Here is a 26,398-nt window from a genome sequence, read left to right on the forward strand (position 1 = left end):
TTTGTTCTGTATAAAAATAATTTATAAATATGATGATACATTGTATAAGCATTTTTTATGAAATTTTTTAAAAAGAGTTTAAAAATAATGATCATTCACATTTGATATTAAATCTTATAGTACCAGATATCTCATGCTATTTCCATTCATTGGATTCAGTTAAATTTGATTGTACATATGACTGTAACAATACTGTTTTCATTACAATAGTGTAGTTATTATTGTGAATAAAAAATAGTAATTTATCAATATATTGGGAAAATAATTCTTTTAATGATTCTTTAAAATATACAAAGGATAACCCTTAATATTAAAGATGATATGGAAACTCAAAATATAACCAAGTCAAAATTTCATAAATAAGTAAAAACAAAACTTAAAACTAAAAACCTAAAAATTAGTGCAAAAGTAATACTAACCTTAGAACCCTGGACATGCATTAGACAAAACAGACAACAGACCAAAAAAGTACAAGAAAAGAAAATTATTAAAATTAAATGAAAATACAATGTAAAATTGAAACACAAAATAATGTATTTAAAAATCATATGATTGTATTATTAAAGCAAAATTCTCAGAAAGATATTCATTTTATGAATTACATGGGATTAAGATTAAATATGAAATATTTAGATTTGAATTTAGTTTTATTTAGTAACTCTCCCCAAATAATATATATATAGTTCATGTAATAGAAAGTAAGCATACTCTCTTTTACAAAACAAGTATCTTTTCCCATTAGATGATTAATGAAACATTTTAACAAATGAACTAATATAATGCCTCTGCAAAAGCCCTAATTCAATACTGATTTAAGAGAAAATAATTCAGGGAGATTAACTATTTTTACCAACCTTCTAGAACTTTCTATAAGGAAGTCATATTATAATTTTTTTCTCATTCAGAACCCTTGCTATACATCAAAATGGAAATATTTAGACAATTCCAATTTAAAAACCATTTTCCCATGCCAAAAAAGAACTCATTAGTATGCTAAATAAGGCCTATATACAACTAAGATAATTATATATTATAGTAAATTTTAGAGTCTTAGGTATTATATTTATACATACTTTAAAAATTTACAAGGATTTTCACAATTCTTAGTCAGCAATCATTCCTACTGCCTGATTTTTGACAACAAAGATATGTAATTATAAATTTGAAAAAATGCTATTTCCATGGTACTTTCACTGGAAAATGTATAAAAGCACCCTAAGAATACTAAAACACGATCAGTTCTATGAGATGAGCAAGAGCAAAACTTAAAGTATATTTAGTAATTTTTTTCAAATTTATTACCTGTACACCCTGATAATTTAAAATAATAAACTAAAATTAAAACTTTCTCATCTGTTTTGGGTTCTTCCTAAGGATTATGAAAGTATTAGGGGAACTAAAAATGGTGGTTTCTGTTTTGTTTTTTTCTGGGACACATAAAATTAAACCACACATGACAGTGAATTAAACTGTAAGCATTCAGTTTTCTGGATGCTTCGTTAAAATGGTGAACTTAAAGTCACAGTGATTATGTACTTTGTAGTTAATCTACATTCTTTGCTTCATTCTTTTTTTCTTCAATTCTCTGCTTTCATTCAAGAGCAGTTTGTACAATATGGTAGAGAATAAATGAGAGGATTCCACCTACGAGTCCTGGACACATTAACTCAAACAAAACAAAAGAAAAAACCAAAAGTAATGTCCCTTCCACAAACTACCGATAAGTCAAACTATATCATAAATGGTCTATTTTTTCCAGTGTATTGCAGTTAAAATTATTGGTTCAACTTAGAAATTTAAAACTAGCTTTATAATTCAGATTCTCTGCCACATGTGATTTAAAATAATCTAGGCAACCTGACACCACAATAAGGTGTTGTTCTTCAGGAATACTAAGTTCGGAGTGTTCACCATTAATATTAGCAACGTAGAACTATATTCTTTTGTTCTTTAAGTTTCCATTAAAATATCTCTTCACAAGTAATATTAAATAGTTCAAAGTTTTCTTTCAGGATGATGATACTGCCGCAGCAAAACACAGATGTTATCCCTAGTACAAACTGCCACATTAATCTAAGGTTCCATGGCAGAAAATAGATCACGTCTATGGCCAGATCCATGAAAACAGAAGCCAAAAACTTATGCCACTTTAGCCTTTTGCTATCTAAATGGATCATCCATAATAACTGAATTTATCTTAAATTTTACGTGTAGATTCAGCAGTTTGAATATACCAGGCTTATTTTATAAGTAGGAAGACTATTCTAACATTATACAAATAGAGCCAAAAGGAACTAAATAGTTAAAAAAGGAACTCAATGAAAGAAAACTTTCAAGAGGGTTCTCTATGTACTTTACATATATGACCAAAATTAATTTTCACAAACTCCCTGAAGGATAAGTATAATTAATCCTTTTATCAAAGGAAATCAAGGTACAGGTCACATCTAGTAAATGGCAGAGCCCAGTTTAAAATGCAAGCCTGTTTTATACTAAAGCCTGAACATCTTCCATTAAATCATGATTTCAAAAAAGGTAGTTTCTGAGCGAAATCCTGTGTTGAAATCAGGGGACTGTAAATCTCTAAGACTACCGGCTCCTGCATAACTTCCTTCAAGAGCCCTGCAGATGGTAGACTCAACAATATCAGAAAGGTTACAACCTCCAGAACTATGGGAACATTTATGGGGCTTCTTTTCAGCTTTTGTTTTTGCCCTCTTAAACATAGCTTCCCAATAGTTTTGTTCCACATTTATATCTTCTTTCAGAAAGATATCACCATCTTCTATGTCCAAATAACTAGTATCTGATACATCTTGATAGGGCGGACTAACTCTTCTATCCATTGCTGGAATCATTTGTCGGTAAAAAACAGAAAGATCCCTCAAAACATCATCACTTACAACATCAAGAGACCTTGCTTCAAGTAAAGCTGCCATATTCAGTCCTATAAACTGTAAACAGGACCGTTTCAACTGTTCAGCATTATATACTGCTGCAAATTCCAGTAGCACTTCAGCATTATTAAGGGTAAGTTTTTCAGTTAATGCTACTTCACGAATCTCTTTCAATCGAGCTATGGGAAAGTGATGAGCCACCACAAGAACACTACAAATAAAATCCACATTTTGAGATTCTTTTATCACCGTGGCCCCATCAGTATAGAGGTAGTCAAAAATAACTTTCCATATGTCAGATTGTATTGGCATTTCCAGAGCTGCACAACTGCAAGCCTTAACCCATGAGCTACTCAGCATACTATGAAAACATTCAAGTCTAGCACAAAGAACACATTTGTGATAAGGAAATTCCTTTGCATCCACTGATTTCATGGTCACATCACATAGAAAAGAACATTTTTTCTGACTCAGTTTTAGTTTATTACCAGTTTTCTTGGCAATTGTGGTTTTAGTAACTTTTTAAGTGAAACTGTCTAGGAAAACTTACTAGGTTTGAATAGGATTGCCTCTTCTGAATAATCTTATAGGGGAAAATATGAATGAAGTACATAATTTGAGAGTGATGTACTAAGAAATAACTTTCATTTGAGAGAAATAATTTAGGAGCTTTTGTCATTTACCTGTTGTCACTCTACTTTTTAAATAAGACATCAATGAGATTAAAGTAGGCACACCAGTCATTATTTCTGATCCATTCATGGCCACAAGTTTGCATTTGCTACAATAGTTACATCTCTATTCTTGTTGCTTTTTAATCAGGTTATTAATGTTCAGATCTTTTTATAGCCTGACCTGCATGAGTGTCATATTTCATTTTCAACAGCACATTGTCTCTTCTGTAATAAATGATAGGTTACAGTGGAAAGAAAATAAGAACATATAACTATTCTGGAAAGCTTTTTTTTTTCATTATTTTAAAGAATTATTATTATTTTTGATGACCAGAGATACCATGATGAAAGCCTAATTGTGAAAGAATTAATTTCTCAAAGTGTTAAAATTTTTCTAAAACAAATATTTAGTTATACAAACAAGAATTGAATAGTCTGGAAGATTGTTGGTTTATAATTACCTCTATAATACTGTTTAATCAGAAGTTGTATGACCCCGGATTATATGTATAAATGTAAAAATTGTTTACAGTATGCTGTTTGATTTGTTTCTGAATGTTTAATTTTTTTAAATGTTAAATCTGTGCTCTAGTACATATACAAATTGGGAAGGTTAATGCTCTAGTTTCTAGGAAACACACCAAGGGAGCATAATGGTAATTCACTGCTAGAATTTGGTTGATGGAAAGATTATGGAAATTAACTCAGTATTTTAGGTTTATCTGTACCCAGAATCAGCAGACATGTAAGCACATGTTCAATAAAGAATAATTTTGATCCATTAAAAAAAAAAGTAATTTCTGAGTTTGTCTTTAAAAAGCAGTCAATCCTCTTGATCCAGACTTATTCTGAGAAATGTGAAGACACATTCCTGGATTCACTATAGGTTACTTTTTTTAAAATGGGGAACATAAAGAATACTCGGCATTCTACTTTTCAAAATTTAATACAGTTCAACATTGGAAATGTCAAATGACAAAAAATAAGTATCACTGATTGAAAAAGATTATATGTCTTCTAAAAGAACATGACAAGAACTTTCAATGAAATTTTAAAAATTAAACTTTACTAAATGGTACGTCAAATTCAAGTTCTTGTTAATAGAAAAGAATGAATTGAAACTCTACTGAGTTTTCAATGATCAGTAATAAGTAATAAAGTTTTCACACTATGTGATTATACCATGACATTTGCATTTTATAAGGAGCTTACATCCTGTGTTAGTGTTCGGTAAACTACAGTGTGCGGGATAAACCTATTTCACTGCCTCTTTTTAAAAACAAAGTTTTATAAAAACACACACATGCCACTTGTTTATGTGCTATGACTGCTTTTATACTACAATAGCAGAATGAAGTAGTTGGGACAGCACTGTACATCCCACAACACCTAAAACATTCACTCTCCTTCCCCATGCAGAAAAAGTTTACTGACTACCATAGGAATCATTTTTCTGATTTATGCAATGTGTACTTACACATAATATATGAACATTTTGAAAAACTCCTCATACTTAAAACAAAATGCTCAGAACACTCAAACATTTGCTTTAAAATGTTTCTGTCTTTGTATATCTAGAACTGAAATTCTAATGGTATTTATAAAATAATGCATCCCTTTGGTGATCTGTATGTTGCCAATGTTTCCTTTCCCTCTTATCTCCTCCAAAATTCCCTTCTGACTTTTTGCATTTTAAATCTAAGTTTAAAAAGTCCATAGCTTCTGTTCTACTTTCCTTCTTTAGTCAATCTCTTCCGTTCTAACTTTTTAATCTCTGCTATAACTTTCATTAAGAATACTGTAGAACCCAGTTAAAACACACACACACACACACACACACACACACACACACACACAGAGGCATATGCACATACTCAGTAGTCAGTATCCACCACAGCTTTAGAATATATAAAGTGGGAGAAAGGTTCTACCTGTTTCTTGTAAGGAAGCACTTTATTCAAAGGGCATAAAATCAGATATGTTGTACAACCAGGCATAGGTACAATCAGTTAATGAATTAAAATAACAGAAATACAGTGACAGAGACAGTAAACTTTGTTCAGTTCAATCAATTCTTAATCTGTTGAGAACAGTGTAGGTTGGTAGTAGTTTGTGTATAGTTTTGTGCGTGGTCAAAATTGCAAGGGTAATAATTTTTGGAGTCAAACTTTAAAATATCATTATCTTTATTTTATATTCCTCATTTAAAAATCAGCAAATTTAGGTGGTAAAATAGTATACAAATCATATTTGTAACTTATATTATTATTTAATATTTTTTCCATTTTGAAGAGTCTTTTTGCCTTTAAAATTTGGGCGACTACTTAGTAATGTAAATATATCAAATCTATGCAAATTTTAATGATTTATTGCTAAACTGTTTTATATAAAGATTTGTATGAATTTTAAAACATTCAATAGGTATTTTTAAATGAATATTAATAAAATCTCTCAATTTTTTTTGATAATACATGATGACTTATGGCATAAAACCAAACCCAAAAGCTAAGAAAACTCCCTATCTCAATATTAGAATGTATATTTAAAATCTTATCAAAATTTTCTCTAGTCTACCAGAGGAAAAACCACATGTGACAGAGAAGTGATAGGTTACCTGCATTCATCACATATCAGCTACGTATGTTGCTCTTCCTGGCTCAATTTTCTTGACTTGGGTGCAAATCCCATTAAGGCCTTAAATGACAACCCACACATGGCACTCCCTCACAAGGTAGCCTGCATGTCTCTTGTACACATGTTGAATAAGCTCTTGGGTATAATACAGGTGTATGTGGCTGGGGGAGGTGTGTGAGGTATACAATATGTTGCTCCTAATAATTTAAGCTTTGATGCTGCTCTAGTGGTAGTAGTACTGACAAAAAGATACTGAGAAGAAAGTTATGCAGAAGCAGCTTATTAATTGCAAAATAAATTTAGAGATTAATTTGGAAACACTGCATCACCACACAACAGACATCTTAATAAAAATGCAGGTTTCTCTTGCACAGAGGTATACTTTCTGGGCATAAGGGTGGCAATAAAAACAAGGTTACATGGGAACTAGAGCTCTATATTCTTTCCCATCTGAGAAAATAGCTAAGGAGTCCTGTTTCTTTGCAGTGTTTGGTATCAAACACAGGACTGAACAAATATGAAGCAAGAAGATCTTTACCCCTCTGATACATTCCAAGCCTTGAATCCAAAAATTAATTTAAAAATTAAAACTTGAATTAAAAATTAAAGCTAAAATATAAAGTTAATACAGTACTGATTTATTATATTTTAAGTGGTATACATAATTGACATTAAATGCTTTTTAAATTTATCACGTTAGTACAGCTCATGGTTTTATATGTAAGCAAACAGACAAGCCAAGATTTTAAAAAGGTAATGTTGAATCAGTAAATAAAGTCAGATAAAAATGTTACATAAGAATTTAAACAGCTTATTATAACATAGGATATATACATATATGTGACAGACTATATAGAGAATATAAATACAATATATAAAATATGGCTCTTCCAAATGACTACTCATCAGAATTAGCTGAAAATTATTTTCATAAACACACATGTTTGAAAACCAACATTCATAAATAAATGAGTTTAAATGGTTAAAAAATTTCCAGAGGAGAAATTTTGTTAAAATCCACCTTAGAGTATTGGGCACTAGTGAAGAGCTCAATTCATGTAATTATAAAATATAACCACTAGATGGAGGCAAAGTACTTACAGTTGGTGATGTAGCAGCAGACAGCAAAGGTAAAATTCCTCCACAAGCAATGATGATGTTGTCTACCATTTGGGAAATGAGGTGAATTGTGTTATGTACAAAAATAATATTTTCATTGCTATTGACAAAATCCATCACAGACTTTGTAGAATGGCTAAAACAGAAAAACAACACAAATGGACTTTTCCTTGGTTTAAGAATAAGAGGTTTACATTATTTAGAACAACATCTTTAAAGTAAAAACTAAGTATAGAAAATTGAGGGAAGTGAGACAAATTTAAAATGGAGCTATCAGCAAACAATTTGCAATTACAATACATTATTGCTCCAAACTAAATACCCATCTCTGCAGAGTTTTCTGACCAAGTACATTAACTCATTATGAGAAAAATCAATGAATTCAACCAAAATACTTATTTTTGCTAAGTCTGTTTATTTTCCTTGAATGGCAAAACAATCAAACACCTAATGGAAAGCCTTCAACTTTTAAGAAGCTTAAATACATCACGCGACCTTACTGCAGCTCACGTCTCCAGGCATGCTGAAAATGTACCATTAGTCACACAAGTGACATGTCAGGAGAGTATAAACAAACTGATAAAAACTCAAGGACTCAACTCAGTAAAAAAGAAAAAGACCTCAAGGTAAGTCAGCAATGTGATTTTCTCATACAACACATATACTACAGATGCAAAAAGAAGTAACACTGCTTTGTTATTGTCAGTCAAAATTATGAACTGCTTTCTAGTAGAAAAAAATGCAAAACATTATCCCATGATCAATATTAGGTCAATGATTCTCATCTTTTTAGTCAGAAAATATTATTTATTGCATCTTAGATTTCAAGATATTTTCCCCTGCCCTAAAAATGCTAACTTATGTTTCTTCTCAAATTACATAAAATTCCGTTTGGGGGTTTCACAAGTATCCCTGAAAGAAGACAACGACACAGTGTTTTGCTGGAAGGAAAGGTGAGTATCACTGACTCGGGGCTACTTGCATTATAATTAGTAAGTTACATTCTTTATCTCCAAATATTGATCTTCATGTTAACAGAAACATAATTCATGGTGTTTAATTTTCCTTAGTTCAGTTATCATCCCTTGGTAAATTACCAGTAACATTAGCAATAAAAATGAGTAGCCTCAGAATAAACTGATCAAAATAAAATCAGAAGGAAAACTTTCCAATGGCAGATTCCATTGAGTGCTTTAACAATAGTCCTGACTTGTTCCCGGGATGAAATATTCTAGATCTTGATTTATTATCAAGCTATTTTAGACACAGGAAAGGCTGTCCTCACCTCAGTTATTGCATTCCTAACCAATACTGGTCATCATATGCCAGTCATTATAATTCCACTACCTACTGCTGGAGATTTAGAAATGAACTTAAGAGCCTGCTGGACCGTAAGGGAGAAATTTCTTGAGGGACTTCATTCAGGAGAAAGAAAGTAGGTAAGATGAATTGGAGAATGGAAAAAAATGAAGAAGAGAAAAAAAAAAAAAACAGCAAGTTGAGAGAAGACTGCCCTCCTTTGAGCCTCAGCATGTTGATACCGGGAGCTAAGCAGTCATCTGGAAGCCTAAAGGAAAAGGAGGGGAAGCCAAGAAGCCAGCTCTCAACTTGCTAACTTACTTATATGGACATATATAAATGACACATTTCTCATAGTTAATTTGCTCTGAGAAAATTAAATTGAAAATGTAAAAAGGTAATGATAATTCATGTAGATTATTTAAGTGATTATATTTGAGCTGATATCCATTAACAGCTTATACAGTATAGGCTCTAAAATATGCATTATGGTGTGATTTGAGATTTTATTTTAGTACCACATATTATAATATTGATACCAAGAATAAATATAGTGCAAGGTATTAATTTAATAGGAAAAGATAAAAATACAGAAATATAAATCAAGGTTGACATTTATATCATTTTGATACAGAATAGGCAACGCTAGCTGTAAAATGTTGGCTTTTTAATTGCCTCCAGCCTAAGTTGTTACATACCTATTGATGTGACTCTTAGGCCTTATAACCCTTATAAAATGCTTACTTATCTAGCAAAAATGTGAACGTGTAACTATTTTTAATAAACTGAATTTGTGAGTTTCATTCAGTGATATACATCACTTATAAATCAGCCAATACCAATTAATGAAAGCATTCATTTTCTTAAAGTAGTCATGTTTATAGAAAAGAAACAGCTCTACCTTCTCCAAACATGTACATCTGTTTCTAACGCAAAGAGCAAGTCAGTGAGAAGCCGCTGGTGCATCGGAGACCACTTAAACTCAGGAATCCGAAACATTGTTGTCCGGGGACCCGGGCTAAACTGGCGACGCTGTTCTTCAGTCATAGGCATTCCACGAAACCCTAAATCAACTCGGAGATCTCGGTCCTGCTGTGTGATAGACCGACCCTGAACGGCCTGCAGGAGAAAAAAGATAAACTTTTGTGGAGCACAAAAGATGTTACTGATTTAAAAATGAAAACAGTGGACATAAAGTGAATAAAATCTTTATGTGTGACATATATTATTCACCTGTAAATCCCCGCACAGGAACCACTTTCGAGGATGAGAAGTCTAACAGCACCTCTTATTATATTGCAGAAACAATGTGCAGTAATCAAATAGCTAAGACTGAGACAACAGTTCACACTGAAAACCAGATTCTTCATGCCCTGTTACAGGTTCTGTGCATTACTCACATGAATGACTTCCTTAAGAAGTGAGCATGCACAAAATGAAGTACACTGAACGCAGGTCACCAGTGTTTTACCGTCTACAGACACATGAAGCACTGCTTAAACAGACTGAATTTAACTCCAAAGTCTGTTTCATTGACAACACTTCAATTAAGCACATGCATTTGATAAGTTAGAAAACAAACACAAAAAAATGCCTATGAACTCTCAATGGAAAACAGGCACCCCTAGTTATTACTATATTCAATACACAGTACACCATGTTTTCCATTGTTTAATCTGTACCTAATTCAATATTCCCAGCCATGCCAATTATCACTGGGTACAACTGCCACAAAAATGGACAAAGAAAAAATATCTTCCACACACAGCGTATACTGTGAAGCATTCTTATTCGAGTGCAGATACCAGTAAGGCATGGCTTACTCTTTACCACATAATTGTAATGGAAACAAGTTAAATTTATCTCCAATAACATTAAAAGGCAGGTAGAAAATGCAGAAGAAAACAAAACCCAGGTCAGTAAAGGTAAAATTATTAATTATAATTTCTTTACCTCTTAATCACTACACATTATTTAGCCCAGAAAAAAAAGAAGTACTAATAATGCAAAGTTCAACAATTAAAATCTCTATTAGAAAAAAGCACATGTTCTTAGCTTTATCTATTGAGGCCAAAACTGTAGCACTAATACTTCCTAACTACCAGGGCTAAGGATCTTCAATTTTTTCATAACAAATTCTTATCACATAGCTGTAAAGAAAATCCTCACTGATAATTGTCTCAGCCATTTACCTACCTTGTAGGATTATGGTGAAGATTAAGTCTAAAAATATGTTGCATAGTGCCTGAAACACAGTACGCACTTGATAAGTAATAGTCCCCTTTTCCCTTTCCCTTCACGTATCAGTCCATCTAGACTGCAGATCCTATTCTCTAATCAACAGACAGAACTGGGCCTTAACGATGTTACAGTTCATGAAGTATTCTGAATATAGACCTTAAGTACAGCATCAGTGAACACAGGCAGAGTCACAAAATGTTAGAACTGGTAGATACCTTCAAGGTCATATTCTACTCCAGTACAAGGGCTTGTACTAAATGAGGGTCTCACACCCAGAGATCTTAACCAAATGTACACAGACAAGTGACAGAATTGGAGATATAATTCAGATATTTTTAATTTCATATATATCACACTATTCAATTTTATAAATTACTATAAAAAATACCAACATGGTGAAATCTGCAAGAAATTGTTTCTGCTTTGCTGTTAACAACTCATTATCTATTCAGTGCATTTTTATTCATTTCTAGAACTCATATATTACTTACTTGTGTTGTAGCAGTGGTCTGGATTTTTCGGATTTCTTTTCCTGCTTCTTTGCCATCATCAGATCTCTCAGTATCTGAGATGATACTTCCTGCATCAATATTTGGTACAGTTTTGCCCCCAGAAGACTCAGTTTCCAAAGTTGTAGCGGTCATTTCGGCATATTCTAACGCCTTAGCTGATGATGCTAAGTCTCTCTCAGATATACTGCTCATACCATCAGAAGTTGTATGGATTTTAAACTCTTTTTCCTCTATTATACTGGATGCACAAGTTAAGTCTACGCTCCCAGTCATGTGAGCAAGCAATCCAAGATCATCACTAACACCAAGATGTACTTGTGTGTCCTGAATATTTGGAATGATGTGATTGCTAGGAAGTTCAGGAAGGAGCTTCTCCTCCTGTTTGGGTATTTTCTCAAAGAGAAATGACGTACTACTATTGGAAAGCTCCTCCTTGTCATCTGCCAACGTTATCAACGGACCATTATCCTTGTCCTCATTTTTCTTAATGATACCAACACTTCCATGCACATTGTTCTGTAGTTTCTCAACAGCAGCACTGTACACGTTGTCCAACAAAGACTCAACCTCCACAAGAGTACCATTCTCTCCCCCTACTAAAGTCTCTGGTGATAAATCCATATCATCCAACTTTACTTCTGTTGCTTCCACTTTCTCTGCCTTTATATCAACTAGAAGATCATGCACTTCCACATGGACACCACTTCCAGGTCTATCTGAATTTCCAAGAATATCATCAGACACTTTTGTTGACATCAGCAAATCTCGTGTGTCTGTGCTAACGGGGTAATCTGTCTCACTTTCTGGGCTCTGGCTTTGGGAAAGATCTTCTATCTCTCGGATTTCCATTCCGCCTTTTGCTCCTGTTGCCTGCGATGAAAGTCCAGAGATGGTGCTCACATTCCCCTTTTTTCCCTTTTTAATGTTTTCTTCCTCTTGTCTTTGATATTCTTCATACATTTTGGCTAGGTATTCCTTATGGGCTTCATAAGTGACCTTGGAGATAAGTAAAGGAACACTGAGGCATTTTGCACATGTCAAGAAGAAAAACATGAATAGTACAAATAAAAGTATGTCAGTGATATCTAAAAGAGTACCAGGAAATATGATTTCAAATTAGCATGTCTCAATCCTAAAACAAGTGTTTAGTTTTATTAGGTATTGAAAATAGTCAAGTATAGCTGCATATGATTATATCACTTGGCCAAAAACACACAGGAAAACTTAGCAATATTAAAGATTCTTTTTAAGTATTTCAATGTTACCCAACCTAAAATGACCGTTAACTCCTACACGTATGTTCAGGCTTAACAGAGGAATTGGCAGGTAATAATATACAATATCCAAAATATTATTAGGTTAGTGTTCACAACCTAGTCCTCATATGTATACCAATCACAGCTTGTTTAGAATAATTCACACAAAACTGTAAACATATATACTCATAAACTGCTAACTCACAGTTTTATCTGTATAAGATACTTTGAATTTCATAGCTTCACAAAGAATTATTTAGGAATACTAAAGACATTTTTTGTTCAATCTCTTTTTCTTTGTTATTTTCAAATTAATTAACACTGTGATAAGTGTGAGATACCAATACATTAAAACATGTAAATTTAAACTGGATATAAAAGTTCTGCTAAAATTTTTTGGGAAAATCTCAAAATCTTTGCTTACAGATAATATTAACTAACATTAGGCTAATAGAATTTCAGATTGACCTTTATTACACTACTGCAAAAACCCCTTCATTTACAGCATAAAGTGAGTCCAAAATGAGTATTAAGCAACCACCATCACACAAGCCAAAGATGTTTGTCATCTGTTTTGTTAACTAATACTTTTTAGAATATAACAATGTTTACTTATTTACTCACAAATTGTCTACAGCTGCTTCAAACTACGGAGGGGAGATGAGTAGTTGCATCAGAGGCAGTACAGATCATAACGCTTAAAACAGTACTGACTTTTCCCTTAAAATATACTTTCTAAACCCTGTTAAAAGGATTAAATGAATTTCTTAAAATCACAAAAGTCAATCATGACATAACTGGATTAAAAGCCAAGCCTCAGAAAACTAAGCTTCCTGTATAATACTGCATGGAGAGAAGTCCTAAATTTGAATTTCCAGGCTCTAATATGTATGAACTAGTTTACTGTAATTCATTTCACTTTACCAAAGATCAAACAGCACTCAAAACACAGAGTCTTAGGATTAGAAATAAGGAAATGAAAATGCAATTTAAAATATCACTAAATAATTCAATTGATTTTATTATGCAATTATTATTTTAGACAATTCTCAATACTTTAAAAAGTCTTACATATATTTTAAGGAGTATTTTATGAAATATTCTTATAAAAATTATGCAGGCTTTATTTAAAAGAGCAATTGGCTCAGACTCAGGTTCTTACACCTGCTACAAACAGACACAGCACCTAACATTCCTAAAGCACAAACTTGAGCTTTGAATTAAATGACCTACATACTTTCAGGCTCCATCAGTCTAAGGTGAGAAAAAGAAAAACTGGATAAAGGAACCTGCAATAATCGACACTGTCCACAAGATGGCACCAGATGAGGGTTTATAGCAGTTTAATTCAAAGTTGAAACTTTGATGATTTAAAATGTTAAAACCCTTTTTACCTTGGAATGGGCTATAGAGAGTGTATCTACCCAGACTCTCCAGCCTCCCCATTCATATTTTATTGCATGATACAAAAGAATCCGGAATATATTGTAGACCATCTCAGTGATCTTCTGCTCCTCAGAATTTTTTGGATTAATATAGCCAAGAGAAAACATCCAATCTTGCCACACTGAACACTGCAGTAAGCATCTAAGGATCAAAAAAGGTTTTATTAAAAATACTGAAGTTAGAATTTACTATTTTGAAATTTGAATACACTAGTGAAAATACATCTGATTTAAGTAAAATAAGGTGCAAAAATTATTCTATACATTCTATAACTTTCTTCCATTCCTCTCCTGAAAAAAAAACTTATTCAAACCACTTTCTAGTTTACCTAGTCTAATTCATTTTTTTCTACATTCGTATCACCTTCAGCACTCACACTGCACTCAATACATCATAAATTAATCAGTATTTGATGGCGTCTTCCCCACTGGACTGTACAACTATGAACCAAGACTACCACACACCGCACAGTGCTTCGTGCACAGCAGACAGCACTTGTCAAACTGAAAGCTCAAGATATAACCCGAGACAGGACTTCATAGCCTCAGACCGTACTTCACGTCCTTGCTCACCAATTTTAAAATATATGACAATAACTGGTCATAAAACAAATTGTAAAACGGGTATAGACAAATCCAGCACAATTACAATTAAAGGTACAGCTGGTAATAATAAGGTATCACAAATAGCAAATCTCCAGTACAGATATGTATATACGTATATTCATATATGTAATTAAAATATACCTAACTAAATAAAAGCACATAAAAGTAAAGTATACTGAAAACAGATTATATTAAAGAAACATACAATATATTCTCTAATGATTTAATATTTTCAATAAGATTTAAAATTTCCTTACTTGAAAGACTGAAAATTACAAGAACAAAAAATTATAGAATAAAAATTCTACTGTAGTACTCAAATTTTGTACCTTCTATTTTCACGGCTATTACTGAAAAGTTTTATCATATCAGATAAAAATAAACGGCGAACTTCCATCAATTCTGCACTTGGTGTAGAGTTTTTTAACAAAGTTGCCACCACCTTAAGAATCACTGTGAACAAACAAAAACAAACTTGATTTAAAGTTTTTTAACTATATTGTTATCTCCAACTAAGAGATATAATACATTTACTACTTTTTACTTAAATACTTAGCAGTATGATGAGTTATAAATGCCATGAACTAGATAAATACCATAATTATTTAACTATTAGGAAAATTTTTCTTATTTCACAAGCTGCCATGTAACTACCGCACAAGAATAAACAACGGCCATTTGCTCACTTGGATTCTGAATTTTCACCGTAGAATCCGGCTCTGGGTGGGGTTTATGTACAACTTGAGTGCACACTTGCTCTGTCAAGATCTGAAAGACAGGGATTTTGAACGTCATTTACAAAACAATTTAAATCATAATTGTAAAGTACAGATATGCAAAAAACTGCCCCAAAACACTCTCCATTCTCTTCAAAAGAAACAATTCTTCTAAAGAGTTCTTCTAATGAATTCCACACTTAAGTCCTTTACATTTATATTCCTCAAATCTAAAAAAGAATTTAAAATTTTTCTATAAAAGAACAAGTAATCATAAATATATTGTTCAAAATACTTTAATGTACTTATGTCGTGAACTGTAAGCATTTGACTGCTGGTGTTATCACAGGTGGCTAAATCAGGTAGAAGTATTACAGGCAGTCAATCAGGGCCAGGCCATCAAGGGAGTCAGTGCAGAGGATGGGAACACATTACAGCTGTGGCTGGAGGCACATCTGCGGAACACCAGGCCTCAAGATAAAGATGGAATGACAGGCCTACAACCTCCCCCTGGGACTAGATAATTGGTATCGTCTGGTCCAATAAAGCCCAGACAGTCATCAGTAACCCCAGTAGATGACCAAGACGCCCTTAACCAAAGCTTCCTAATGAAGGTTGTTGTTCTTTCCATGCACACTTCCTGCACGTCCTGCTTCCTCACTGGATTAATATTACCTAAGCACCTGGACTTGTAATCTCATTGGGTGATCATAGTTTGACCTACCTTGTACCCACCTCATGATCTTGCTCTGTGCACTTCCTCTGAGAACTGGGCTCACTGGCAATCCACTTTTGGGACCCCTACTGTCTCTCTGGAGCTCTCTCTCAGTGAAGGTTTCCTGCTCCTACACTCTGTTGTTCCTTTGGAATCATTCTTCAATTTTGGAGAATACCAACTCAGCATATCTGACATCTAGCAGGGTGGGAGTTATACTATTTCCCCTTACATCATCATCATCAGTGCAGAAAATTATAAAGTAAGCAAGAATGCCTCAGCCTAGGTCCCCACTTAAAAATGAAGTATGAGAAGGGAAAACTCTTCCTTAAAATGTGGCTCATTGTCATTTATTTCTTTCAAATAACAAAAAAAAAGACACAAGTTGTCCCAAAAAAGATGGAATTCTAAAACGTTTGCTAATTTTTCACTAATATGCAGACTAAAAAAGTGCAAGATGTTGCACATTATCTTACATGCTACACTGCAGTGTTTAGTATCATATTCAACACACACGTGCTAAAGGAAAGAGTGGACAATCAAATTGATATACTGTTCACTATTTTTCAGGCCTTAACCTACATTTATCTTAGATATATATATATATACAAGTAAACCCAGTGTGGATGTATTTATTAAAGATATTACTCAATATCAGTGATTTAATTTTCATTTTAGTTTTAACATGCTGGGCTCTAAACAATCCTTTAAAAACAGTTCAATCTAAGTAACAGAGAAAACCTGGGGGAAACTGTAAATTCTGCTTAGAAATCAGATGTCATATCTATATTTTATATATATATATATAATATATATATATATTATATATATATATATTTTAAAAGCCAGGAATTATGAAACTAAATTAAAACATGAGGATAATCTCTTCTAATTAGGAAAGGACCACCCCATCCAGTTGGTATGCTTCTTACCTTTCTGCTCATATTAAAATGCTATGAAATTTTCATAGTTGCATTAGGAATAGACTTCTAAAGGTACTGACTTAAAAACTATCCTACCATTAATTACTTAAATGATAAATATCAAGCAGAATCACTCCTGTTACCACACTTTTGTTGAAAACAAAATGTTCTGCCGTTGAAACTAGTGTCGTAATTTTTCTGAATGGAGCGCTCCAAACATGCACTTCTAATCCATCAAAGCTGACATGTGGAATAAAATTTCTTTGAAATCTATATGCCAAAGAATGATGAATTGAAGGTCTTGGTGTTTACCTGCAGTCCAATGGACAGGATCCCAGAAAATTCTCAGCACAAATAAGATTAAAAATAACTGCAAACAAGCTGGGAAAAAAAACAGGCCATACTTCCCTATGATAGAGAATAGTCCAAACTTTCTCCACCCTATTTTATTATACAACAGAGGCAATAATTTCTTGGCCTATCTAATAAACCTGCTAGGAACATTAAGTAAGGCTCTTTATATAAAATGCTCTAAAAACTAGGACATATTCAATATAAATTATTTTAAATTATAAAAATACATTTAGAACTCAATTTAGCACGCATGTGCTAAGAACAAGTTATACACTTACACTCCACTAAAAGTTTAGTGTTAGTTGCTGAGTGGAACTACGTTTCTAGCCTCAATTTACTTAGTTAATGTTCTGGAGACAGGCATACATTTATGACTCTATTAAGCAGTAAAACATGGGACACTGCCATTAAGGATCTATGTTTTTGAAAAGTGGAGAGGGGAGTAGTATGGTATAAGAGAGTTGGGTACAGATACACTTCAATGAAAGAATTGAAGACAGTAGATGGGTCTTGGAAGTGTCGCTGGACGCATTAAGATGCAACAGAAAGTTAAACCCTGCGCTTCACTAAAATAAAAAACATGACCGAGAGTTTAGGGCCAGGGACTGATATGAAATCCAGGGTGCACTTAACCCTTCCAGTCCACATTTTCAGAGATTAACAGCCTCTTGAGATCAGGGGCAACTGCACTGGACAGGACAGAGAAACAGTGAATTCTAAGCATAAAGCTAATATAATTATAGTATTTAGATTCAGACCTGAGCCCAGCATTAACATAAATTTTATTTCATAAATAGGATTATTCTGTAATTTTTGTGTTAGAAAATGGATTAAAAAGATATGGGTTATTTCAAATAATGAAGTAATACTCAGCCATAAAGAAGGATAAACTTGAGACATTTATAGTTAAATGGATAGAACCTGATATCATACTCATAATTAAAATAAACTGGACAAACATATGTAAATGCCACACTGCCTCTCCAGTGTGAGAAACTTAAAGTGTAAATAAGAACCAAAATATACAATAGATATTGTGAAATACAAAGAAATTATTCAAAAGGAAAGGGGAACTAGGGAGGGAGGAGGGATAAAGGAAGGAAAAGAAAAGAAAAATATGACAAAAGGATAAAAAGGAAACAAAGCTTTGTAAATGAGGAGGGGAAGAGAAGCTCAAGGGAAGGGAAGGGAATCAGAAAAAAAGAGGAATCAAGGTATATCATGTGGGCCTGGATGTAGCTCAGTGGCGTGGCACCTCCCTAGCAAGGTCATGAGTTCAATTCCCGGAACCAAAAAAAATTTTTGAAGTACAAAAAAAAATAAAAAGACATATCATGTACACATACAGATTCCCTATGATGAATGTGATCACTATTTATATCTAAATTAATGTACCAATGAACCAAATAATAGAAAAAGACAAAAGACTTTTGGCATAAGCAGTGACTTACAATGTTCTCTCACACATACTGCTAAAGTTTGATTTTAGTATTTATTATGTACACACTGTTATGGTCTAGATCTAAGATGCCCCCGCAGTCTCATGCACTCAGAGTGGAGATCTGGAACTGGATTATGGCACTTGCTGCTAGGAATGGGATCTGGTGGGATACAGCGCGTCACTGGGGGCACAGATGGCTGATGATAATCATGAGGTGAATTAAACCTAAACTACCACTCTTGAGGCCGTTTCCTTCAGTTAATAGGCATAATGGTATAGTCTTCAAACTTTGATGATCAGGAACAGTCATCCATTGTCCTATCATCCTTCTGACAAAAATTGGTTTTTTAGTATTAAACCAGGACATAAACACAAATTAATCTGTATTAGATGCTATAATACTCAGAACACTAACCCGATATTGTAGCAAGGTTTTGATTCAGAAAGTAGATTCTAACATTTTTGCCTTATGCACAGATATGATAGAACTTACCTACTTTATGAATATTTGTTAGTGGTATGATGGACTAAAGTACTTAACCTGTAAGCTTCAGTTTGTTTCAAGAGGCAATCAGAATACAAGTATCACAGGGGGTTTGTAATATCTGTGATATCATTAAGGTGACTGTCGTAACAAGGGTCCAGTAAAAGGTAGTTACTAGTACTGGAGAAATACAGTACCAGAATCAAGAAAGGAAAATGCTTCACCATACTATGCAAAAAGGGTAGGCTATTATATTAGTGCTTATTGAGTTCAGTACCCCAAATACTGCACTAGAGCAACACTAAAAAAAAATTAATTTAGAAGACAGGGTAGTATCTACAAATTAAATGATTTAAAGAATGTCTGACACAAAGCAGGAATATTAGACTTAGAAACAAACAAACAAAGAATCAAAGGACCTGAAAGATTTCTTCATTTATATAAAGGGCAGCCATTCCTGCATTTGCTCATGAGATTATCAGAGAAAAAGATGAAATAAAATACAGTAGTGACAAAGTAATGCTCCAGACCAAGAGTAGGAAATGCAAGGCTTGCAGGCTAAGTTTGGCCTACCATCTGTTTTCATAATAGCTTTATAGGCATAGTCCATTTGGTCCATACTGTCTATGGCTGCTTCTTAGCTAAAAATGTAGAGCTGAATACAGTTGTGACAGATAACAGTTAGCCTACAAAGCCTTAATTTTGTACTATCTGTACTTTATGGGAAAAATTTCTTCTCTCTGGCTATGGATACATTTGTAGCAGTAAAACATTTTCAATATGTTATTAAGCAGAAAAAGGGATATAGCGTTATGCACAAGATGACACTTTGTAAGAAGGTGTATGTATACATACACAGATACAGATCAACTAAAAATTTGTACACTTTTAAATATTGGAGATACTGCAGGGAAATTTTATGTTGGTGCTTTTCTGTATTTTCCAAGTTTTAATAAAAACAACAACACAAAGAGAGTTACATTTCTCTGTGTTGCAGGAGTGTAAGGGTCAGCAAATTCTTTAAAGAAAAAATCAAGTAAGTGAGGAATTGTGGATCATGTGCTTTCTATTTTAACTACTTAGCTCTGTCGCTGTAATTTAAAGGAACCCATAGACTATACTTCAGTGAATGAGCATGACCAGGCCCCACTACAACTTTGTTTATGGACACTGAAATCGAAAATGTAAAGACTTGCCCTGTTTGAGGGTTGTGCAAACTAGAATTGAGTTAGACCTGGTCCATGGCCTGGATGAAAAACATGTAGTACTAGAGCACTTTGAATTTGTCATATATTAATTTAAATCTGTTCAGAATCTCAGTCTTTGCCACCCATGATATCTCATTTGAATTTTTATTCATGTAAAGAAATCTACAGTAATGAAATAGTCTGTTTTATTTTTTAAATACTGCTTTTGTGAATTAGGACTATTATTAGATATTTCTAGTCTAGTAATGCCAATATTGTTTTAGCATGACCATCATCCCCATGAATAACAGACAATGTTTTGCCATATGATTGTATAATAATCTGTAGGTCACTTGTTTCTGAAAGTGTGAGATTAGAAATCAATTTTTCCTAGCTAGTTATGGTGGCTCACACCTGTAATCCCAGCACTCTGGAGGCCAAGGCAAAAGGATCGAAAGTTCAAGCCCAGCCTTGGTAACTTAGTGACTTAACAAGACCTAATCTCAAAAAAAGAAAAAGAAAAGATTAACAAGGGCTAAGGATGCAGCTCAGTGCAAACACCCCAGGTTCAGTCTTCAGGACTGCAGAAAAATCAATTTTTCCAGTTTTGACATAACTGGTATACTGTGGTATTAAAAAAAGTTAGGTTCAGCAATCCACGCGGTACATGGACCGCTGTTGAGCTATTGCATCCCTGTGACTTTCAGCATCACAGCTGCAGGACAAAGTGATGAGAATATGACAAACACTGCTGCAGACACTTCACTCTGCACTTGGAATCCAGAAGCAGACAGACAATGTCTAAAGAAATAACTGTGGCTCTGTTCCAATAAAACTATTTATAGAGACTGATGCTTGCATTTCATATAAATTTTACTTGTCATGTATTACTTTTCTTTTGATTATTTTCAGCCATTTAAAAACACAAAAATCACCCTTAGCAGGCAGCCACTTAAAAAGAAGTGTTAGTACTATATCAACATTTGCACCAGGGAAATGAAGTGGGATCAATTACAGGAGGGTAGAATTCAGATTACTATCTGGAAACAGTCCTAATATTTTACTGACAGTTAAAAATAAAAACGCTACTTTGTGAAGCAGTATATGCATTTCATAGAATATACTAAACCAAAAACCGTGTGATCATTTGTTAGAAGTGATACGGGATTTCTAAATTGAAATGAGATCTAAAGATACTTCCATGTATCATGGTCACAAACAGTTCTTCCTCACATTTTATCTAGGTACCAAATATATCTAAATGCGTGTAGTCACTGCACATTAGAAAGGATGGAGCAAGGAAACGGGGGTGGGGGGTGATGCGGAAGTAGAACTAATACATATAATACATCATATGTGTAGTTTATGTGAGAAGCTGCAAAGCTGCTCAGCCAAAAAGTCTTTGGGCCTACATAAAAACACTGGCAAATATTTATACATGGATATGGTTTTTAAAAAATAAAATATTTATAAGGTATTGGCTTATCTTTGTTTTTTAATGATTCTGGACTTAACTGGCTTTTTTGGACTAAACTGACCAAACTCTCAACTACACACATTAAACTTTTCACTGTATACACTTTACATTTTCATCACACATTTCTGACATTTTACCTCATAAAGCGTGTTGTATGTAGTGACAGTCACAGTGTTTGTATGCAGCATCAGTCTTTCTCCAAGAAGAGTGAAAAGACTGTGGGTGTGCATGATTTCAACCTTCCTCCTGGACAGAGAGGGGGAGAGAAAACACGAATATGTTGGATTTTCTCAACAAATGACACAATTTATAAGCAGATATAACATCATACAAGTAATTATTTATATCAACTTCCAGCCACAAAGAGAAACAAGTTTATATCATAGCTGCCTCCAAAAGTCCCAAAACCACTATTTAAACATTCTTCAAAAACCCAACTGAACTGAAATGTGAAAAACAGGGGCTGGGGATTTAGCTCAGCGGCAAAAGCGCCTGCCTGGCATGCGCAAGGTCGTGAGTTCGGTTCCTGGTACCGGAGAAAAACCAAACAAATAAAAAAATTAAAAAAAAAAAATGAAATGTGAAAAACATAAATTATATAACCTATATAAACATTAGCAATTATTATTTCCATTGTCTCTTTTAATTTTTATTAATACATGTTTGCAGTAAAAAATGACTGCATTCATTGCAGGGAGTTGGAACATGTACGTGACATATTTATTTGGAAATTATTTTATCAGTGTATAAGTATTAACCCTAACACATAGGCCACATAATACAAAATCTACTAAATAGTTTATTACAAACCTTAACATCGAAAACCTAAAATTATGGTTAAAAGTGAATACTATAGGTTGACAGGTCAGGCAGAAAGCAAAATAACTATTTCATCATTGCTTATATATGTAGTCAGCCAATGGGATTTTTAAAAATCTCTATTTACTATTGGCTGATTTAACTGTTTTCCTCATACACCCATAAATACAAAAGAAAGCTCTACTAAAGTCTTCCTGGAAAACATAGTTCCAGCTCAGAGAATTACAGCATGCTTCTCATTTGCGTCACTTTCTTAGAATTTAAAATCTGGGTCTTCTTCTGATAGACTGTAGTGGACAACTTAGGCGACTTTCCCTGAAGGAGGGGCAATTATCTGCATTTTGGCTGAGCCTAGCCTTAGTTCCATGGATTGATATGTACAGAGCTGGCTAGTACCCTTTCCTTATCCCTTCAATTGGCTTTAAGCAATGCATATTGGTCTAGCCTGCCGGTGGCAGTCTTTGAAGGTGGCAGGTGTGTTTCCCTGACCTGCCATTGTTTCCATGAGTGAGGCGGGATGAGGCAGGATGTGTGAGCCAATGCTCCATGCTGTCGGATCCAGCCTTCAGACAGAGGCTATGACTTCCTGGGGCTTGAAAGATCACACATCAGAGCTGAAGCACCAACCCCAAAGCATTCGATACTACGTCAATTGTGTTATGCAGATTACTCTCTCTGCATATCCTCCTCTTTACACTGGCAGAGGTGACTTCAGGCCTCCTACCTAGCCCAGCTCATGGCACTCACCTACTTCTCATGGTTCTCACAGTCACTCATCCTCAAGCCATGCCCTTCGTCATGAATGAATAAAACCTGGGTTCAGCCTTGGTTCGAGGCCTTTGTTCTGGATGGCCATTATTGTGGCTGCACTTAGGACTCCTTGGCTCCCCGTAACTACAAATATGCCTTAGTGTCTTTATTCTCACTGTGGGTTGCACTGGAAGTGGTAGACTGGCATTAACTTGCTAGAATCCCAATTAACATTTCATGGGATTACAAATAAATACCAACTCTCTGGGCCACGATGAGGACTGGGAAGGGCTCTCTATAACTGATCCCTATTTTATCTTGACAAACATGATATGCATTGACTATGCAATCACCAAACCCTTGATCTTTGTTCCTGGGTCCACAGCTATACTACATTTCCAGACTCTCTTACAGCAGATGTGGTTATTTAAGCGAGTTCTAGCCAATGTGCATAGATGTATAGACATTTTTAGGGCTGGCCTTAGAAAGTGCACTCGCACATTATCTTCCATGCTCTCTCCCAATATAGCAACACAGGTGCCGTATGAGGAAGACAATACAACCACTGCACAGAAGAAATGACCTGGGTCTCTTAATCATTGCTTAGACAATCATCTTTTGCGGGAACCCATTTGGGTGTCAAGTGAATAGGAAACTACTACTTTGATATGAGAATAAAACTTCTCTATTACAGCAGGGATTGTTACCCTAATATAGAAATCAAATTATGCATCATTTATATGGGTACTACTCACTAGGAAATCCTCTTTTCTAACATCAACCCCCAGAATAACACACACAGGACAACTGCACCCCTCTCTTAGTCCTCCTCAGTCCAAGGAGGAAAACAGCAAAATTACCTGAAGAAGAAGCTAAGATATTTATCCTTTTACTACGTCTGCAAAACACTAAGACTAGCCACTTAGAGGACAGAGAAATTAAGGATACCTAATACCCCGTCACTACAATGTAGTGAGTATAAGGGAGGAATGTAGGGATCCTGTTGACTTTGCAGGGGTAAGAATGAAGTAAGGATACAAAAGGTCAACTAGCCACTACACAACAAAACAGGACTTACAGAGCTTATGGATTACGGAAGGGAAGGTTTAAGTCATTTCTAATTTAAGCCACACCCAAAAAAAGGAGGCTTGAAGCTTTCATTTGCTCCCAATCAAGAAAGAACAAATGCCAAAGCACTGCCCTCGATATGTTCTCTGCTACACAGAGCTTGTCCATGACATGTCTAAATTAAGCTATCTGGAATTTAGAATAATCTCTCCATTGTGTCACCCCAACTTTAGCTGCCAAAGAAATGTATGCCCTCTTGATTACTCCACAGTAAATGCTTAGACAGATGCCTAATTCTAGGTTTCGGAGAAACTTGAAGAATAATGTGCAGATACTGAGAAGAGTTGGGTCAGCCTTTTCCTGTAGTTTACATTGAAAAACAAATGCTTACTGATAAATTTTGCTGCACAGCAGTCAAGAGAAAGCCAAAATTGCAATTCCATCCCCCACCTTAGGCAGGAAGTAAGTCCTCCTCCTCCAGTATTGTACATGACATGGTTTTGTTTTCTACAGACCCTCTAATGAAAGATTTTGGGATTTTGTTTCTAAAACAAATCAATCTGTACATGTAATACAAACATATCAAATCAATATAAACATAAACATGTATGTATTTCATAAACCTGCTCTGAGATACAGTTCCAGGGAGGAACATTTCTTTTTCTATTCTTTGTTTTCCCCCTGAAGTCTAAAGGCTTTATTTGGGCAGAAGGCATAGCTGAGGTTATGGGCAGACTTACTATAGCACCAGCACTACTGTCTCCTGAGACCATACGTAAAAGACTCCTTTACTGCCATTCCCCTTACTTAAGAAACAGTTTCTCTTTCCAAACAAAATCACTGGATCCCTAAATTGATATGGAAAGACTTGGAACCTTCACTTCTATCATACAATGTCAGTCTTAGCTTTGTTTTTTCTTTTGTGCCTTTCATGGAACTATTTCCACATAACAAAGTTAGAGGACACAGAAATTAAGGGTACCTAATATCCCGTCACTACAATGTAGTGAGTATAAGGGAGGAATGTAGGGATCCTGTTGACTTTGCAGGGATGAGAATGAAGTAAGGATACAAAAGGAGTTACTCCAGAATGGTCTGGTTCTTTCTTTAGCTGGCAATATTTTGAATCAGCACTTCACGTAATGCAACTTTGGTACCCGTTTGATGTTTTTTTTTGGAGGGGGAAGGTCTCTATTTTACACTGTAATGAGTAAGGGAAATTCTTTTATCTCTCCTTATCAATGTGATCTGACAGTCTATAATTCCACATGTCTATTCTCTCTAAAGATTTTCTGGAGCAAAGAAGGGCATGATTTGATTTAAGGTAAGACTCCTCTCCTTCTCTCTCACCAGTACAGAAATTAAATAATTTCTCGTTGTAAATTGTTGAATAATTAATATTTCAATAACATTTTATTAATCTAAACAAATATACATTACAGTGTCTTTATTAGTGCACACAATTATACATAGTAATGCGTTTCCTTGTGGCATAGTCATGAATGCATATAGCATACTTTCATATTATCTGTCCACTTATTACCCTCCATTAAGCTCCCTTCTTCCCTCTCCCCAGCCTTAGAATCTGTTTCTGAGCTTTGTATTCTACACCTCTTCTTACCCTATTTTAAAAGTCTCACAAACTTACTACAATATACACGATTATATTGTAAAATTCTACTGACATTTTCACTCAGTTGTAAGTATGAATTAGGTTTAGAGAAGATTTGAAAACTTTAAAAGCTGAGATATTTACCAAAACAATATTATATATACAAACT

The 26,398-nt window shown here is 34.2% G+C and overlaps 1 protein-coding gene across 7 annotated transcripts in view; it reads right to left on the bottom strand.

Annotated features, from left to right (window-relative positions):
• Nbea (neurobeachin) overlaps nucleotides 1-26,398 on the bottom strand; it is a gene marked incomplete at its 5' end in the record, with an annotated part of 638,824 nt that overhangs the window by 445,265 nt on the left and 167,161 nt on the right. For 5 of the 7 annotated variants that reach the window (XM_013515838.1, XM_005387699.2, XM_005387696.2 and 2 more), the window contains 8 exon segments: nucleotides 420-428; nucleotides 7,307-7,460; nucleotides 9,525-9,742; nucleotides 11,356-12,372; nucleotides 14,027-14,219; nucleotides 15,013-15,136; nucleotides 15,370-15,451; nucleotides 22,118-22,226. In XM_013515838.1, coding sequence (XP_013371292.1) covers nucleotides 420-428; nucleotides 7,307-7,460; nucleotides 9,525-9,742; nucleotides 11,356-12,372; nucleotides 14,027-14,219; nucleotides 15,013-15,136; nucleotides 15,370-15,451; nucleotides 22,118-22,226 — 1,906 coding nt within the window. 7 annotated transcript variants of the gene reach the window in all.

This window comes from Chinchilla lanigera, unplaced genomic scaffold, assembly GCF_000276665.1.
Source record: "Chinchilla lanigera isolate Chin_1 unplaced genomic scaffold, ChiLan1.0 scaffold00030, whole genome shotgun sequence".
Taxonomy (NCBI): Eukaryota; Metazoa; Chordata; class Mammalia; order Rodentia; family Chinchillidae; genus Chinchilla; species Chinchilla lanigera.